At 40.5% G+C, this 20,174-nt stretch overlaps 1 protein-coding gene across 4 annotated transcripts in view; it reads left to right on the forward strand.

Annotated features, from left to right (window-relative positions):
- The window catches only part of NAA35 (N(alpha)-acetyltransferase 35, NatC auxiliary subunit), a 94,601-nt gene continuing 91,157 nt past the window's right edge, over nt 16,731-20,174 (forward strand). Inside the window, exons 1-3 of one of the 4 annotated variants that reach the window (XM_018052441.1) lie at nt 16,731-16,826; nt 16,913-16,992; nt 17,720-17,848. In XM_018052441.1, coding sequence (XP_017907930.1) covers nt 16,738-16,826; nt 16,913-16,992; nt 17,720-17,848 — 298 coding nt within the window. In that variant the 5' untranslated portion in view covers nt 16,731-16,737. Of the gene's footprint in view, nt 16,862-16,912; nt 16,993-17,407; nt 17,426-17,719; nt 17,849-20,174 lie in introns of those variants that run through there. The other 3 variants (XM_018052442.1, XM_018052444.1, XM_018052443.1) reach the window with 3 other exon arrangements.

The raw sequence follows: 20,174 nt of genomic DNA on the forward strand, positions 1-20,174 counted from the left end.
CTAAAAACCCTCTTGATGAAAGTGAAAGAGGAAAGTGAAAAAGTTGGCTTAAAGCTCAACATTCAGAAAACTAAGATCATAGCATCTGGTCCCATCACTTCATGGCAAATAGATGGGGAAACAGTGGAAACAGTGGGTGACTTTATTTTGGGGGGCTCCAAAATCACTGCAGATGATGATTGCAGCCATGAAATTAAAAGATGCTTACTCCTTGGAAGAAATGTTATGACCAACCTAGACAGCATATTCAAAAGCAGAGATATTATTTTGCCAACAAAGGTCCGTCTAGTCAAGGCTGTGGTTTTTCCAGTGGTCATGTATGGATGTGAGAATTGGACTGTGAAGAAAGCTGACTGCCAAAGAATTGCTGCTTTTGAACTGTGGTGTTGGAGAAGACTCTTGAGAATCCCATGAACTGCAAGGAGATCCAACCAGTCCATTCTAAAGGAGATCAGTCCTGGGTGTTCTTTGGAAGGACTGATGCTGAAGCTGCAACTCCAATACTTTGGCCACCTCATGAGAAGAGTTGACTAATTGGTAAAGTCCCTCCTGATGCTGGGAGGATGAGATGGCTGGATGCCAGAGGATGAGATGGCTGGATGGAATCACTGACTCGATGGACATGAGTTTGAGTAAACTCCGGGAGTTGGTGATGGACAGGGAGGCATGGCATGCTGCGATTCATGGGGTCGCAAAGAGTCGGACGCAACTGAGTGAGTGAACTGAACTGAAAGGAGAAGGCACTTCCCATGCCTCTTGGGACAGGAATTACAGAACAACTCTCTCCAAAGAAACCTTCACATATTCTCTTTTGACTTTACATCAATTCAGTTCAGTCACTCAGTCCTGTCCAACTCTGTGACCCCATGGACTGCATCACCATACATAGCCTCAATTATTTTTACACCTACTTAGAAATTCTTGCATAGTGGGTTCCTTTAAATGAAATCTTTTTTTATTTTCTTTCTTTCTAGAAACAACACGGAATAGTCATGAAGACTTTGACAACGGTTCTCAATGTTGGCTGGACATTAGAATCACTAGAATGTGAAAGTCGCTCAGTCATGTCTGACTCTTTGCAACCCCGGGGATTATACAGCCCATGGAATTCTCCAGGCCAGAATACTGGAGTGAGTAGCCTTTCCCTTTTCCAGGGCATCTTCCCAAACCAGAGATCAAACCTAGGTCTCCCACATTGCAGGTGGATTCTTTACCAGCTGAGCCACCAGGCAGGGAAGCCCAAGAATATCAGAGTGGGTAGCCTATCCCTTCTCTAGCAGATCTTCCCAACCCAGGAATTGAACTGGGGTCTCCTGCATTGCAAGCAGATTCTTTACCAACAGAGCTATCAGGAAAGCCCTTAGAATCACTAGAAAAGACCTTAATTATCCCCATGCTCCGAGTGTGTTAAGTCGCTTCAGTAGTATCTGACTCTTTGTGACGCTATGGATTGTTACCTGTCAGGCTCCTCTGTTCAGGGGATTCTTAAGGCAAGACTACTGAAGTGGGTTGCCATGCCTTCTGCAAGGGAATCTTCCCGACTCAGGGATTGAACTCTCATCACTTTACATCGCCTGCATTGGTAGACGGGTTCTTTGCCATTAGTGTTACCTGAAAAGCCCATGCCCTGGCTACACCTTGACCAATGAAGTCAGAGTCTCTGGAGGTGAGCTCCAAGCATCAGTAGTTTTTCAAGCTCTCCAGGTAATTCCAATGTGCAAAGTTGAGAGCTGCTGCTTCTGTAGAACAGAGAAGGCAATGGCACCCCACTCCAGTACTCTTGCCTGGAAAATCCCATGGACGGAGGAGCCTGGTAGGCTGCAGTCCATGGGGTCTCAAAGAGTCGGACACGACTGAGAGACTTCACTTTCACTTTCCACTATCATGCACTGGAGAACGAAATGGCAACCCACTCCAGTGTTCTTGCCTAGAGAATCCCATGGACGGGGGAGCCTGGTGGGAGGCTGTCTATGGGGTCACACAGAGTCGGACACGATTGAAGCGACTTAGCAGCAGTAGCAACAGCTTCTGTAGAAACAAAGAATTACTTTTGGGGCTTAAATAAAATATCCACCAGCTTGCAATCTTGATTGTGGATTTATTCAGTTCATCAAGTGCATGTTTTCTAAAAGCAGGCACCCCAACTCCCTTCATGTTTCAGTTGGTGCATGAGTGTAGGCTGTAGCCCACAGTTGTATTTCTAGGAGCTGACCAGAATAGATGTTTTGCTTTCTTTCAATTGTTTCTGTTTTCTTTTGGCCACTAAATTTTGTCTCTGAATTTTCAAGACGTGCTTCCTACCTCTTGGTTTGGGAAACCCTTTATAGCTACCTTAAACAATAGTTTGCTTCCCTCATCCACTTCCTGTTATGGGATCAGTGAGTACACTCAAACTCTTAGTTGAGTGACTCCTGGCCCGCTTTGTTTGATGAACTCTTTAGAATTCCACTACTGGTTATGACCTCTCACTCCCCCTTTCCCATACCACTTCTAAGGGCCAAGACTCAGGCACCTATTAAAGCCAGGTATTATTGAAAATAATTCTTTTATATTCCATGCTTTCCACATATAATCATACTTAATCTTCTTAATCATACTATGAAGTGGAATATCTTCCTTGTGTTGTAATGACAATTTTCACGTTAATAAACTCAGGTTGTCAAAAGACCAAAAAATTCTTTACATATATTTTTTCTCCTACAAAACAATTAAACTGTTGAAAAGTAGTTATTGTAGGATCTTGAACATATTGGGCAGTTATTAAATGTGCAACTGCTTGAGGCATTAATTCTGCCCTCCAGTGCAGTGCTAAGATATGATCTGAAGACCAGTAGGAAGGCAATATTTGGAAGCTGGTTATAAATGCAAAGCTGGTTATTAAAACTTCCCACATAGCTCAGTCAGTAAAGCATCTGCCTGCAATGTGGTAGTTCAGTTCAATTCAGTCACTCAGTCGTGTCCAACTCTTTGTGACCCCATGAACCATAGCACCCCAGCCCTCCCTGTCCATCACCAGCTCCCAGAGTCCAACCAAACCCATGTCCATTGAGTTGGTGATACCATCCAACCATCTTATCCTCTGTTATTCCCTTCTCCTCCTGCCCTCAATCTTTCCCAGCATCAAGGACTTTTCCAATGAGTCAGCTCTTTGCATCAGGTGGCCAAAGTATTGGACTTTCAGCTTCAACATCAGTCCTTCCAATGAACACCAGAACTGATCTCATTTAGGATGGACTGTTTGGATGTTCGTGCTGTTCAAGGGACTCTCAAGAGTCTTCTCCAACACCACAGTTCAAAAGCATCAATTCTTCAGCACTCAGCTTTCTTTGCAGTCCAACTCTCACATCCAGACATGACTACTGGAAAAACCATAGTCTTGACTAGACAGACCTTTGTTGACAAAGTAATGTCTCCGCTTTTTAATATGCTATCTAGGTTGGTCATGACTTTCGTTCCAAGGAGTAAGCGTCTTTTAATTTCATGGCTGCAGTCACCATCTTCAGTGATTTTGGAGCCCAGAAAAATAGAGTTTGCCACTGTTTCCACTGTTTCCCCATCTATTTGCCATGAAGTAATGGGACCGGATGCCATGATCTTCGTGTTTTGAACGTTGAGTTTTAAGCCACTTTTTCACTCTCCTCTTTCACTTTCATCAGGAGGCTCTTTAGTTCTTTAGTTCTTCTTCACTTTCTGCCATAAGGGTGATGTCATCTGCACATCTGAGGTTATTGATATTTCTCCCACCAATCTTGATTCCAGCTTGTACTTCATCCAGCCCAGCATTTCACATGATGTACTCTGCATATAAGCGAAATAAACAGGGAGACAATATACAGCCTTGACGTACTCCTTTCCCAATTTGGAACCAGTCTGTTGTTCCATGTCCAGTTCTAACTGTTGCTTTTTGACCCAGATACAGATTTCTTAGGAGGCAGGTAAGGTGGTCTGATATTCTCATCTCTTGGTTGTACTTAGCTGTTAATATGCAACCGTCTCCCTTGAAATCAGGAGTTAGTTGAGGGTCACGCTTTTATTTTGTCTTATTTGGTACACCCTCAGAAACCTAGGTAATTCTTTACACATATCTGGGATTTGAGCCTAAATTCTAGGTCCTGTTATTTGAAGTATTTAAAATAATATCACTAAAGCCAGAAGTTGTTTTTCAAAGATAACCCAATTGCCTTGTATCTGGATGAAATAAATAGGTAAACACAGTTGATTCTATCCATTGACAATTGTTCCCTTTAACAAGAAAAAAATAACATCACTATTATCAGTCATGGAGAAGGCAATGGCAACCCACAGCACTCTTGCCTGGAAAATCCCATGGACGGAGGAGCTGGTAGGCTGCAGTCCATGGGGTCGCGAAGAGTCAGACATGACTGAGCGACTTCACTTTCACTTTTCACTTTCCTGCATTGGAGAAGGAAATGGCAACCCACTCCAGTGTTCTTACCTGGAGAATCCCAGGGACGGCTCAGCCTGGTGGGCTGCCGTCTATGGGGTCGCACAGAGTCGGACACGACCGAAGCGACTTAGCAGCAGCAACAGCATTATCAGTCAACACTTTAAAAATAAGTCATATTCCAGTAATTCATGTCTATGGCAGCTATTTGTAATGATGAACATATTTTCAGCTAGGACCAGTGTGATAACAATGGTTCAGTTTATGAGTCTAGCACCCAAAGCCAATTAATTTTTTAAATGGTTGTATTTACTTTTATTTATTTTTGGCTGTGCAGGCTTTTCTCTAGTTGTGGCACATTGGCTTCTATCACAGCGGCTTCTGCACCATGTGAGCCACCAATGAGGACCCTTGTAGTGGATTGCCTTGTTTGGAGCACAGGCCCTGCTGCACGTGGGCTTCAGTATTGGTGGCATGTAATCTCAGTAGTTGTGGCTCCCGTGCTCTAGAGCACAGGCTCAGTAGTTTTGGTCCACAGACTTAATTGCTCTGCAGTATGTGGGATCTCCCCAGTGGGACTGAATCTGTGTCTCCTGCATTGGCAGGCAGATTCTTTACCACTGAGCCTCCAGGGAGGCCCCACTTGAGTTTCTGAGTAAACTTAGTACCTCATGACAGTGACAGTGATAATCACTCAGTCGTGTCTGACTCTGTGTGACCACACGGACTGTAGCCTGCCAGGCTTCTCTGTCCATGGGATTCTCCAGGCAAGAATACTGGAGTGGGTTGTCATTCCCTTCTTCAGGGGATCTTCCCAACCCAGGAATCGAACCTGGGTCTCCTACATTGCAGCAGATTCTTTACCTTATGAGCCACTAGGGAAGCCCCAAGTACATTATAGGCAAAACAAAAACAAGCAAACAAAGAAAATCCTCATGATCTGGATTGGTCTAGGAATTTAAGATTATTCATCATGCTATTTCTTTGGGAACATGTGTCATAGCACAAATACGTATCTCCTTTCTGCGTAAATGTGTTCTCAGTGACTTCTGGTCAGCAACACTGAAGCTAAAAGAACATTTGGAGCTATCAGATTTTCTCACCAACTCCAGGGTAGACCAGTTATTCCTAAGGATGAGCTATGTGACTCCGAGATCTTACCCAACTGCCAGTGCCAAGAAATAGTAAACATTTGAATGTTATCAAAATGATGGCCATGAGAGTTATGCAGATACATGGACAGATGTTTACAATTACAAAAATGCAGGCTCTGGTATGTAAAACAATAGCAACAAATTGTGGTAAGAAAAAAAAATAGCAACACAGAGGCTAAAACACTAATATTAACTGTGTTTGGGTTGAATTAGTGTTTCCTGCTTTTCTTTCTTCTCAATTACCTCTAGCTTGCTTAATTTATTTTGTAATAAAACGCCAGAATAATTTAGCTTCATAAGTTATAATTTCTGCAAAAGCGGGAATCTTATTTGTCGTACATACACAGATACCATCACTACAGAGAAAACTGTGCAAAAAAAAAATCCTTAATGAATATTTGTGTTATATAAGTAATCAATCAAAAAGTTACAAGACTGAAGAATAAGAGTTTAGAATGCAGCTATGGTAAAAGAGGTAATTTTTCTTCTTTGCGTTTTTCTCATATGGAGTAAAGAAAGATCAGCACCATATGAAGATGCAAAGAACCATATAGGTTTTAAAGGTCTGTGTTGTGGAGAAAGAGTCCACAACATGAAGCAGTCTACTTTAGCAAAAGGATGTGCAGAAGTAAAAATTATATACAAAAATCCTAATAAGTAGAGAAGTCCTATTTTGCTCAGTCTACTTTAATTTCCAAACAGGATGGGCAAATAATGAAAGAAGAAGAGCATTTGCAGATGTCTTTAAGTTGTCTTCGTTTGCTTGCAATATCTTGAAGAACCTTGAAGTTATGATGCTTCTTTGAATTTTTTAGTAAAATTCCAGGTATTCCAACACATGTTATAATGTCAACTCTAAATTTCATATATTGGTATATCTAGTCCTTGAATGTCTTTAAGGACATTCCTATTTCTTGAAGGTCTCTAAGGAGAAAAAGAGTAGAACAGTACTAGAAAAGTTACTGGTCTTACTTTGTAAAAGATCTCCCCCCCCCCACATACTTATCAGTATATGGTAAATATACTTACCAGTATATTTAGCCTCTGTGTTTATCTGGATTATTTTCAACTAATTTTAGTAATAATTTTGTAAGAAAGATGATTAGAGTAGATTGCATTTTGCATTCTTTATGCTTGTTTCACCTTTCATGTTTGAATGAATCATATTATATGTTAGTTCCCTGTTTTATATTCCTACTTAATAATATCAATGAACACAATTCTCATTAATTTGTACTAAAGCATATCTCAAAGTGTAACTGGCACAGAAATATAGAAATATACTGTCTATAAATAGCAATGCTCTTCTCATGTTTTTCTACATTTGAGTCTCCCAAACATTTTTTTTTAACATAGACAGAATTCTCCAGAGACTTCAGATGTTTAAGGACAGCACAGGTTAAAGTACTATTTCCTATTTCTTTTCTAAAATATAAACATGACCATTTATAGTTCTTTAGAAAGTCATGTGTAAAGGATAGGGAGAACTTTATAATATGTCTCACATAAGCATCTATATTTTTGCTTCAATTTAGTTTAGAATAAAAGTGATTTTACACTTATCTCAGGGCTGACAATCATAAGAGGCTTAATATAAATCTTCTAGCTTCTGAAAGGCTGCTTTTTAGGCAACTAAAAAGTACTTCTGCAAAGTCTGAAGCTGATGTGTGAGTGCCTTTATAGTTTTATAAACTCAAGTCATTGAAATGAATTTTTGAAGAGATGAAGATATAAAATAAAGACCTTTTCCTCAAAGATGTTTAAAAATGGAATAAGCAGCCATGAATCTGGGAGTGACAAAAGTACAAGAACTTTACTTTCAGTACTAGATAAATAGCCGTCAAGTAGTACAAAATAACTGAGATATCAAAAGAATAAGAAAAAGGATTACAATATGTAATTTTATAATTTTCTAAACTATGATTCTTGCAACTCTGTAGGCGATATAAGGTCATTGTTTTTGAAGGAGGACACTGGAATTTAACATGTTCAGGAGCCTTGTTCCATATTCCTTTGTTAGACTTCCTACTAAATATGGAGGACTAGATACAGGTATTAATGTCCACAAAATGAAAGTGAAGAGGCACATGCTCACAAAGACAAAAGAAATGGATGAATAAAAAATAATACTTTTGATGACATCAAGCAGATGGATGAGGGCATGCACTTAGTAGACCCAAGAGAGTTGGATCAGGAGGCAGTGATGGGGAAAGCCCAGAAACCACCCACTGTGTACCACAGAAACACGGAGAAGATTCAAGAGCAGACAGAACTGGCTATCTCCCAAGGCGAAGGTTAGGATGAGTCTAAAAGAAGGGGAGTATGTTTGAGAATTACCAGGATCTGACATCTCTTTCCCAGTTCTGTTTGGCTGTGATTGCCCCTCCTCAGTCCCTATAGAAGATTGGAAAAGATAAAGAAAAGAATCTCTGACAATGGAGGTGCTTATGAACAAGGGAGAATAAGCAAAAATGTTATAACGGATATTGATTCTCTCTCCTTCACCTTCCAGCCTTCATCCTCCACTCCCAGTGGCTACTCAGCTAGTAGAATTTTGGAGCAGAGCTGCTAAGTTACACAGTTCTGGGGAAGCCTTTCACACACACAGTTAACATGAAAGATAGCCCTGCTGTGCAGTGCCCAGCTTGTATAGCTATACACGAAGGCCCTGGATCAGAAGCTCCTTTGAGAAATCAGACCAGTCCAAGACACAAGGCCTAAAGATATGCTGTCAGAGATTCACTGACTGAATGGCCCAGCCAGGCTTTCTTACATCAAGGACAACATTTGACAAGCCCTTCCTGGAAGCAAAAAGCCTTAGTGCTACTCTTTGAAAAAACATTCTTCAATATGAACTTCTAGCCAACAACCACCAGACTGAAAAAATTTCTCAAATAAAAGACAGAGACTGAAAAAAATTAGAAAAAAATACAGTATGTAGGGAGAAGAGAAAATTATCATTTATGTTATGAGATATGAGAAGATACTATATATATGGAAGATAGTATTATAAGAAAATTTAGGAAACAAAAAAGACCTCTTGGAAAAGCATCTCACATTTCCTTATTATTAATACAAAGAAAGAAAATTAAAGGCACCAACTACTCATCTTATATTTTAAATTTATTTATTGAGTATAGTTGGTTTACAATGCTGCGTTAGTTTCTTCTATACAACAGTGATTCTGTTATACACATATATACATTCTTTTTCATATTATTTTCCATTATGGTTTATCACAGGATATTGAATATAGTTTCCTGTGATCTACAGTAGAACCTTGTTTTTTATCCATTCTATATATAATAGCTTGCATCTGCTAATCCCAAACTCACAATCCATCCTTCTCTACCCCTCACCCCTTGCTAACCACAAGTCTGTTCTCTATGTCTGTGCGCCTGCTTCTGTTTCTTGGATAAGTATTTTTGTGTCATATTTTAAATTCCATATATAAGTGATGTCATGTGATATTTGTCTTTCTTTGTCTGACTTTACTTATTATGATAATCTCTGGGTCCATCTATATTGCTGCAAATGGCATTATTTCATTCTTTTTTATGGCTAAGTAATAGTCCATGTGTACTTATACCACTCAGTTGTGTCCACCTCTTTGCAACCCCAAGGACTGTAGCCTGCCAGGCTCCTCTGTCCATGGGATTTTCCAGGCAAGAATGCTGCAGTGGGTTGCCATTTCCTTCTCCAGGGGATCTTCCTGACCCAGAGATTGAAACTGAGTCTCCTGCACTCCAGGCAGATTCTCTACCATGTGAGCCATGAGGGAAGCCCCACATCTTCTTTATCCGTTCATCTATCGATGGATATTTAGGTTGCTTCCATGTATTGGCTATTGTAAATAGTGCTGCTATGAAATTCATCTTATGAAACTAGAAGAGAATTACCAAAGATACTGAGAGGGTATTAATCAGGAAAAATAAGAAATTAATTACCTAGAAAACACAAAAAGGACAAAAAAATTAAAGCTGTTTTCTTGCTGGAGGGAACCCACAAACAGGAAAATTATGATCACGATAAAAAAAAATCACAAAGGACAATGAGTGAGATTTAAAGAATCCTATGAGAGGGAAAAATACTGGTGTGTCTGATTGTTTCAAATAATTTTTATTGACGTGAAGGACATAATCCATTTTGAAGTTAATAGAATACAAAGCAACATGTACAGTGAGAATCCACTTTTAATACAACAAAATAAAAGCATAAATCTTCCTGGAAAATGAATGAACAGTATGAACAAAGGTCATCTTTCAGTCTGGGATTATGGGCAATCTTTATAGGTCGGCTTACATGCATTAGTAATTTTTTATATTTCATTTTAAAATATGAAAAATATCCAATGGTTACAGTAGCAAAATTTTAATGAACATTAAAGAATTTAGGTCACTTAAGAGTGACTGTTTAGTATAACATTTAAGAGAAGATGATTTTATTTACTAAATTTCCCAATTTATTTTGCAGTTTTCACACCGAGATGTTTTATTTTGTAACAACATACTTGTTGCAATGTTTCCTGTTACTCACATTGCTAGGACTATGATAATACAGAAAAGTAAAGACCATTTTTTCCTTCGGTGAGATAAAGCCATTAGGGACAGACATTTGACTATTATTTTTTTCTCAAAGAAAACTTTTATTATGGAAAGTTAAACATACACAATATAGAACAGTATAATGAACTCATATCCATCACTACCTTCCACAATTATCAACAAACCTTATTCCTTCTATCCATTTACCTCCAAATCCACTGGATGATTTTGAAGCAAATATCAGGCATCACATTTTTTCATTTATAATCATTTCAGTATGGATCTCTTAAAATATTAAGACTGTTGTTCTTAAAAGGTTAATACAATACCACTATACTACCTAAATTAAAAATATATATATTATCAAATATCCAGTCTGTGTTCAGAGTTGCTCAGTAGATTCGAATTGTTTCCAATTTATTTCAACTGGGACCTAAAGTTTATCTAATTCATACTTTTTTCACTATTTCTCCTTTTACTTTCTCCTCTAATTCATTAATTTCATAATTTATCTGCAATAGGTTGATATGTCTTCTATGTTCACTTGTCTTTTGAGAGAAGTTTAAGAGTTTCAATATTTATGCATTAGACAACTTATTGATGACCTCGTAAAAGCAGCCTACCTTTGTAGTCAATCTTCTAAGTAAAAATTTGACTTGATAGATCAAAAGAAACTGCTTGAAAATCATACATAAAAAGGAATTTTGAAAAGTTTTTTCATAAAGAAAGTAATGTTGTAAGTTATGCATGTGTGTTGTTATTAAATGAATAATTGGGTGTTAGCACTCCAGTACTCTTACCTGGAAAATCCCATGGACGGAGGAGCCTGGTAGGCTGCAGTCCATGGGGTCGCTAAGAGTCAGACATGACTGAGTGACTTCACTTTCTCTTTTCACCTTCATACATTGGAGAAGGAAATGGCAACCTACTCCAGTGTTCTTGCCTGGAGAATCCCAGGGACAGGGGAGCCTGGTGGGCTGCCATCAATGGGGTCACACAGAGTCGGACACGACTGAAGCGACTTAGCAGCAGCAGCAACAATAGCATTTCTCTCAGATACAGTGAACCACCCTCCTGTTTTTTCTCCTGCTTCAGTCTTAATTCTCAGAGTCCTGGCTTCTGAGTGCTCTTCCTCTATTTGATCTCTAAATGTGTGAGGTTGCTCAAACTCAATTTTGAGCTCACTTCCCTCTGGACAGCATCTTCTTATGCGATCTCAATAATTTCCAAGGTTCAAAAATGACATCTTTATTAACAAATTTGACTTTAAAATATTTTCAAACAGCAAATCCAAAAACAAAGCAAAAACTGGACAACCAAAAACATAGTAAAAAGACAAATGACACGCTGGCTTAAAAAATTCAACTCAAATTAAAAGCTAATATGCAGAGCTTCTTAAGAGAAAAAAGAAAATAATCAATTCCATGTACAACAGACTAGAGATAAAGACAGATCACAGAGAAAGGTGCACATTGTCCTTAAAAAGATTTTCTACCTCACTCATAATAAGAAAATGCAAATTAAAACTATACTAAAATATCATTTTCATCACTTAGAAGTTTGGCAAACTTCTGAAAGTTTGGCCAAATACTGTATTGATGAGGTTATGGAAAAGGGAGCACTCCCATACGTTGCTAGTTTCAGGGAAAGAACCCTTGATGGGGGGAATTTGGCAATAGAAAAGTTACAGGTGCTGCTATAAAAATTTAGCCCAAAGATATACTGGCAAAACTATGAAAAGGCATATGCACACTGCTCTTCATGGTAGCATTATTGACAATGGTAAACCCCTGGAAACCACCTAAATTTTTAAAGGAGAATGTAAACATGATAGAAGTAACTAAGTTGATATTATTGTTGTTGATTAGTTGCTAAGTCATATCCAACTCTTTGCAACCCCATGGACTGCAGCCTGTCAGGCTCCTCTCTTCATGGAATTTTCCAGGCATGTATACTAGAGTGGGTGGCATTTCCTTCTCCACACGATCTTCCTGACCCAGGGATCAAACCTTCATCTCCTGCATTGGCAGGCAGATTCTTTACCACTGGGCTACCAGGGAAGCCCAAACTGATATTACCTATACTTATTAAAGTGCAATGCCATGTTTCTTTTTGTCACAGAAACATGGTAGGATAGAATGCAAATTAAATGTTTCTCTGTTGATAGAAACATGCAGTAGGATATTATTATTTCTATTTCCTTTGCTTTTTTTTTTTAAGAGACATCAACGGTTAAATGGATGGTGGAAATCTTAGTGTGTGAAACAAGGTCCTGGAACACCTCACTGTGTGCGGCTGATGGCAGGCAGGACACGGCGGCAGTCTTTGTTAGGCTCTATTTCCTTTTCAGGAAGCATTGCTCTAAACTGCCTATAGCCGTTAGGATATCCTTAACTTTTATGTAGTGGTAAAACTGATGAATTCAAACATTCAAAGTTCACTTTGGCAGCTCTAGTTTTATCAAAATCATATTTTACTGATTCCTGATGTTTGTACAATGTAAAGGCATCAAGTTAAATTTCCTCTCCATACATATTTTTAAGAATGGAATACTTAGGATTCCACAATTCAAGACTTAGACTCATAGTTTCCAGCTCTCCAAAGATGCCCACCTACTCTGTGTCTATTGGAGAAGGAAATGGCAACTCACTCTAGTATTCTTGCCTGGAGAATTCCAGGGACAGAGGAGCTTGGTGGACTCCAGTGCATGGTGTCGCAGTCGGACACAACTGAGTGACTATCACTCACTCACTCACTCACTCACTCACTCACTCTGTAACTATAGACTTGTTTGGGCACACCACTACTTATAAATCAATAGTTGTTTATTCGATATGTAGTCTGCTGCTGCTGCTGCTAAGTCGCTTCAGTCATGTCCGATTCTGCATGACCCCAAAGACAGCAGCCCACAAGGCTTCCCCATTCCTGGGATTCTCCAGGCAAGAACACTGGAGTGAGTTGCCATTTCCTTCTCCGATGCATGAAAATGAAAAGTGAAAGTGAAGTCACTCAGTAGTGTCTGACTCTTAGCGACCCCATGGACTGCAGCCTACCAGGCTCCTCCATCCATGGGATTTACCAGGCAAGAGTACTGGAGTTGGTTGCCATTTCCTTTTCCAAATATGTAGTCTACTTAATGTGTAAAATGCTTATTTTTCAACTCTATGAAGCATACGGATATCATTATAAGTTAAATGTCTCCTTCTCAGGGAAAATGTTTTTAAAGCAGAGAGATAATTAGAACCTGTGAAAATAAATTTGAATTTCAAGTAAATTACAATTTTAGTGAAGAAATTAAGAAAAGCCTGTTTCATTAGGTTACTTTGTTCTGCTGATTTTTCTTTTCTTTTTAACTCTTTGTTTCAGGTTATTCTGGAAGCAGTCTAATTTTGAAAATTTGGTGTTTTGTTTCAGGTTTTTTATGTGCTATATTGGTGCTTGTCACAATCTACACATAAAACTGAATAACTCAGATGAACTTAGTTCACGCTTTCCTTGATTTCTTATGGCTTCTGTAAAGGACTGGAAAAGGTCAGTTTTCATTCCAATCCCTAAGAAAGGCAATGCCAAAGAATGCTCAAACTACTGCATAGTTGCACTCATCTCACATGCTAGTAACGCTCAAAATTCTCCAAGGTGGGCTTCAGCAGTACGTGAACTGTGAACTTTCAGATGTTCAAGCTGGTGTTCGAAAAGGCAGAGGAACCAGAGATTAAATTGCCAACATCTGCTGGATCATGGAAAAAGCAAGAGAGTTCCAGAAAAACATCTATTTCTGCTTTATTGACTATGCCAAAGTCTTTGACTGTGTGGATCACAATAAACTGTGGAAAATTCTTCAAGAGACGGGAATACTAGACCACCTGACCTGCCTCTTGAGAAACCTGTATGCAGGTCAGGAAGCAACAGTTAGAACTGGACATGGAACAACAGACTGGTTCCAAATAGGAAAAGGAGTATGTCAGGGCTGTATATTGTCACCCTGCTTATTTAACTTATATGCAGAGGACATCATGAGAAACGTTGGGCTGGAGGAAGCACAAGCTGGAATCAAGATTGCTGGGAGAAATATCAATCACCTCAGATATGCAGATGACACCACCCTTATGACAGAAAATGAAGATGAACTAAAGAGCCTCTTGATGAAAGTGGAAGAGGAGAGTGAAAAAGTTGGCTTAAAAGTTCAACATTCAGAAAATGAAGATCATGGCATCTGCTCCCATCACTTCATGGTAAATAGATGGGGAAACAGTGGAAACAGTGTCAGACTTTATTTTGGGGGGCTCGAAAATCACTGCGGATGGTGATTGCAGCCATGAAATCAAAAGACACTTACTCCTTGGAAGGAAAGTTATGACCAACCTAGACAGCATATTCAAAACCTTTGTCAGCAAAGGTCCGTCTAGTCAAGGCTATGGTTTTTCCCATAGTCATGTATGGATGTGAGAGTTGGACTATAAGGAAAGCTAAGTGCTGAAGAATTGATGCTTTTGAACTGCGGTGTCAGAGCAGACTCTTGAGAGTCCCTTGGACAGCAAAGATGTCGAAGCAGTCTATCCTAAAGGAGATCAGTCCTGGGTGTTCATTGGAAGGCCTGATGTTGAAGCTGGAACTCCAATATTTTGGCCACCTGACTCATTTGGAAAGACCCTGATGTTGGGAATGATTGAAGGCAGGAGGAGAAGGGGACGACAGAGGATGAGATGGTTAGATGGCATCACCGAGTCAATGGACATGAGTTTGGGTAAACTCTGGGAGTTGGTGAGGGACAGGGAGGCCTGGCATGCTGCGGTTCATGGGGTTGCAAAGAGTCGGACATGACTGAATGACTGAACTGAGTTGAACTGTAAAGATTATCAGATGATTTGGGAGAAAAAACATAAATTTCTGTTTTATTGTAATTCTTTTCTATATTCTCATCATCCTCAGTGTATTTAGTGAGTACCCATTAAATGTATCCCAGGGACGGGGGAGCCTGGTGGGCTGCCATCTATGGGGTCGCACAGAGTCAGACACAACTGAAGCGACTTAGCAGCAGCAGCATTATATGTCAACCACTGCTTTTAATGGTAGGGATACATCTTTGTTCAAAATAGGCAAAGCTCCTGCCCTTACTCTATATTAGACACAAAGATGGATTTTTTTGTTTTTAAAATCAACTTTATTGAGGCTTGATTTGCACAAAGTAAAATGCACATGTTGTAAGTGTGTACTTCAATGAGCTTTTACAAGTGAATTCAGCCATATTACCACCATCATAATCAAGATACAGAATATTTCCAACACCTCAAATCATCTAGCCCTATTCCAATTAATCCTTCCTTGATACCCACCTCCACTTCTGGCGCTCACTGTTCGTTTTGTCACAATAGATAACGTCTTTTCTAGAATTTTCTATAAATGCACTCATACTGTGTTGCTCATATTCTGATATCCTTTGCTCATAATAATGCTTTATGAGATTCATATATTTGCATGTTAAGTAGTCATCCCTGTTTGTTGCTAATTACTATTTATTATATGGATAATTACATATCATTGTATGGGTATGCCACAATTTTTTATCCAATCATCAGTTGACGAACATTGGGGTTGCTTCCAGTTTTTGATCATTAAAAATAAAGCTATGAAAATTAATGTATAAATTTTTGCGTGGGCACATTTTCTTTCCTAACACCTAGGAGTGGAATTGCTGGATCATGTAAATACATGATTAATTTTATAGTAAAAGATAGACTGTTTACCAAAATTTTTGTACCATTTGGGATTCCCATCAGCAATATATCAGAGGTCCTGCTGATCCATGTTGTCAACATTTCTATCATATTTTAAATTTTGGCCATCTTAACGGCTGCCTGTGTGTGTGCTCAGTCTTGTCCGACTCTGCAACCCCATGGACTGTAGGCCGCTAGGCTTCTCTGTCTATGTATTTCCCAGACAGGAATATTGGAGTAGGTTGCCATTTCGTCCTCCAGGGGATCTTCCCCACCTAGGGATCAAACTCCCATTTCCTGCATTGGCAGGAGGCTATCACTGAGCCACCTGGGATTATCTCTTAATGACTATTAGTGGCAAAGTTGTATTTTGTTTCCTACCTGTTCTAGTCACTAATGGAACCCCACTTTAAAACCGATCATTTTATCAATTTTAGGAAAACGCTAAACGAAAGGTCTAAAAGAAAAAACCAGCTTGATTCTGCTGTATTTTGTTTCCATTTTTCCTCTCGAAATCCCCAGACTTTCTAGGAAACATAAAACCGGTGTCAAGCAGCAGAGCTGGGGTCTTCATTCAAGGACCCAACCTCTAGGATCTGCACACACTTCCATCCTTTACACTTCTTCCGATCACCTTTCTAAGAATTTCCCAGGTAGCCATTGTGCGGGGCAAGGGGGGGCGGGCTCTGGGGCACCCAGGCTCCGCCTCTTGCTTGGACCCACCTATTACCCAGGATGCGGTCGCAGGGTGGAGAACGAACGTAGCTTCCGGTCTCGCGATCTGCTCTAATCCCGCGAGAAGAGAAGATGGCCGCCAACGGCCGAATGTAGGCGGTGGCGAGGAAGGGGGTGTGGCCGAGGAGCGCGAAGTCCTCAGGCGTGAGGGAGAGGAGGCGGGGTCGCGCGCACCAGGCGTGCGCATGCGCGCACGAGCCGGTCGGGCAGGGCAGAGAGGGGAGGGGGCGCCGGCGGCGGCCGAGGAGGTGTCGTTATTTCAGCGGTCTGGACGGTGCGTGGCGGAGCGGGTGGCCACGAGAGAAGTAGGTAGGGACCGCGTTGCGGAGCCATTGAGACTTCTTTCCTTCCGTGCCTTAGAGCCACAGCCCTCCGCGCGTGTGGCGGACCCTGGGGAAGCCAGGTCACCCTGCGGCCCCGGCCCTCCCGCCGCGCTTCAGGTAGGAGCTTCGGGCTTACTGGTGCCCGCTCCCCGCCGAGGCCCTGCCCTTAGCTGGTGTTACCCGGGCGACGACCTGGTACCGGGCGTGCCCGTCCTCGCGCGCGACGACAGCCCTGTCCTTGCTTCCGTGCCCGTGGAGCCGGGGCCCGGCCGGGCTGACCCATTTGGGGCGGGTCCCCTCTTCAGGTGCTCCCCCGCCCTGGGCCGGCGGTACGCTCCCTCAAGCAATGCCCCCACCCCCACCCCCACTCCCCGGACAGGCTGTGCGGGGGTCCGGTCGGTTCGGGAGAGGTTCTCCCTGTGAACTCCGGGCAGATGAGGGACCATCTTGACTTCAGTAGTTCCTGCAATGGGGTCTTGGACTTCGAGAGAGGACCTTGAAGAGTGCCTTGGTTATTTGTGGCCAGTGTTAAAAGTTGGAAGCTCTGGAGGTAGTTCTTTTTGGGCCGTTGGTGGGATGGTTTGTGATTTTACTTCTCAAATAGGCACACTGATTATGAGTGTTGGTAGGTGATGGGCTATTTATTATTAAATGAGCGGCAGCAGTATTAATTAACGTGAGATTTAATTGCATTAAGGTAGTTTTTCACAGAGCTGTTCTCAGACTCAGAAGATCTCTGCTTCAGCAGTTTAGTAGGAGTTTCATACAATACTTAAACATAGTTTGCAAATACTCTTGCCGTGAAAGCTACATCCTCTCTCTTACGATAATATTAATTTTATAGGCGTAATGGTTATGAAAGCTTCTGTAGAAGATGATGATTCAGGATGGGAGCTCGGTCTACCAGAAAAGATGGAAAAAAGCAATACAAACTGGGTGGACATAACCCAAGATTTTGAAGAAGCTTGTCGAGGTGAGTTTGAATTTTTGAATTGGAGGTTCAAAATTTGGGAAAGGGTATAATAAAAATGTGGATTGTGATTTTTAAATTATCTCAATAAATGGAAAAAAAATCAACATGTAAGTGTGGTTTATTGAGTTACCACACTTACTCATTCTCTATCCTCTGATTTTAACTTTCATTTAAAACCAGTTTTTATAGATATTACATTAAATACAGATGTTGAGGCAGTTTCGTCTGTTAAAATTTTCTAACAGGTTAGAGTGCACATAGCAATAATTTCAAATTGGAAATACAAATTCTGTTGCCCCAAAGATGAGAGTATTATTGTATATTTGAGGTTTGAAAATAATTGGATCATGTCATTCTCTGCTTGAGATCCTCCAGTGGCTTCCTGTTGCATGTAGAATAAAATTCATTCTTCTTCCCTACGGCCTGTATGATCTGGTGCCTGCCTCAGACTTTTTGTACCACTGTTCCACTAGGCTCATTATGTTTAGTCATGAGGTCCTTATCTCATTAAATACACCAAGGTTGTGTCCCCAGGTCTTCAGGTAGCTGGCTCCTTCCTGACCACTTAAATGTTACCATTCCAGTGAGCTCTCAAAACAGCCAACCTAAGCAGATTTATCCCCTCATTCTCTTCTGTCCAACTCCACCCTATTTGAATCCCAGTGTATTTTCTTTGTAGGACTTACCTACTGTGAGAAACCATCATTTTCCATTATTGTTTATGTTAGTTTCACCCACTGAAATAATGTCTGTGAGTGCAGAAATTATTCTAATACACAGAACAGTGCCTGGCACTTAGTAAGTTCAGTAAATGTTTGTGTATAAATGACTGGAGCGGAAAAAGCCTTGGAGAAGGAGGGAAGGAAAATAAAAGAACAAATGGTAGAGGGCTTGAACTTTAAGAGAGGATGGGATCAAGAACACTGTAGAGAAATTAACCTCAGGAAAAGAATGAATGATAAGATGGTGAAGATACAGGTGTGTTTCTAAGTGGGTAGGGAGGAATGGTGGAGGGATTTACACATGATGGCTTCTATTTTCTTAGCGAACAGAGGGTTGGGCTTTTAGTGATGGTGTGTATTTAGAGTAGTGCTCTTAAGCGAAGTAAAGACTTGGAACTGCAGATGAAAGGGAGCCAGCTGAATATAACCACAGGGATAAGTCATGTGCTTACTCTTCAACTGTTCTGAAATACATGTCCAGTTAAAATACACCTAAGTGAGATAGTGGAAAAAACATTAGACTGAGAGTTGGGTGACTGCACATATGTGTTTGTCTAAGGGAGAGAGAAATGTAAATTACAACGTAGCTTTTGTGCTCAGTGTTCTTTGACTAGTGAGTGGATCACACCTATAATCTTATGCTGATTTTAAGTGATATGTATTAGAGGACTGTCATTATGAACCTAAATGAGAAAGGTTTTATGAAGTAAATATGGCCTGAGTTACTTCCCTGGTGGCAGACAGTAAAGCGTCTGCCTGCAATGCAGGAGACCTGAGTTCAATCCCTGGGTTGGGAAGATCCCCTGGAGAAGGAAATGACAACCCACTCTAGTACTCTTGCCTGGAAAATTCCATGGACTGAGGAGCCTGGTAGGCTACAGTCCGTGGGGTCGCAGAGAGTCGGACACAACAACTTCACTTTCACATGCCCTGAGTTGGCTGTGAAGGAGTGGCCAAGATTCTGTTAAGTGAATGTGAGGAAATTACTCTAAACTGAGATTTTTATGTTTAAGGAACAGTGAGTAACTCTGCTTCTTCTGGGAAGGAACCTTGAGTAGGACATGGGGTTTAATACCTGTTTCAGTGTCGATTGAGAGAGGGTGGCATTTTATTTTGTTGCCAGCATCAAGCCACCCTGTTAATTCCCCTATGATTACCCCTTGTACTGTCTCAGGTGGCTCAAATGAGAGGTATACTTCTTGAAACTAAAAAGTTGACATAGAATTAAACTTTAGTATGATTTTAGGACTAAAGGCTGTTAGCAGTCTTGAGTCCATGGTATTAATAATTTAACTGTTGCAGTGGTTTCTCTTTGGTAATAGTGTGATGGCATTTGGCTAGACTTGTGATTCAGGGGGCGGTGGGGAGTACTATAAAATACCCTGTCTACTTATGACAGCATTTTTCATGCACATTTCTACTTATTCTTTTAGTGGCTCTTTAAAATCCTCAAATTCTAACTTTAATTATTTCTTTTATTTCCTATTGGTCAAATGGCACACATTCCTACCACATTTCCTATAATTGACACTGAGTCTTTTTTTTCTTTTCCAAAGTGTTTTAAATGTATAGTGCCATTGCTATTATTTTATGTAATATATCAT

Source organism: Capra hircus, chromosome 8, assembly GCF_001704415.2.
Source record: "Capra hircus breed San Clemente chromosome 8, ASM170441v1, whole genome shotgun sequence".
NCBI classification, from domain to species: Eukaryota; Metazoa; Chordata; class Mammalia; order Artiodactyla; family Bovidae; genus Capra; species Capra hircus.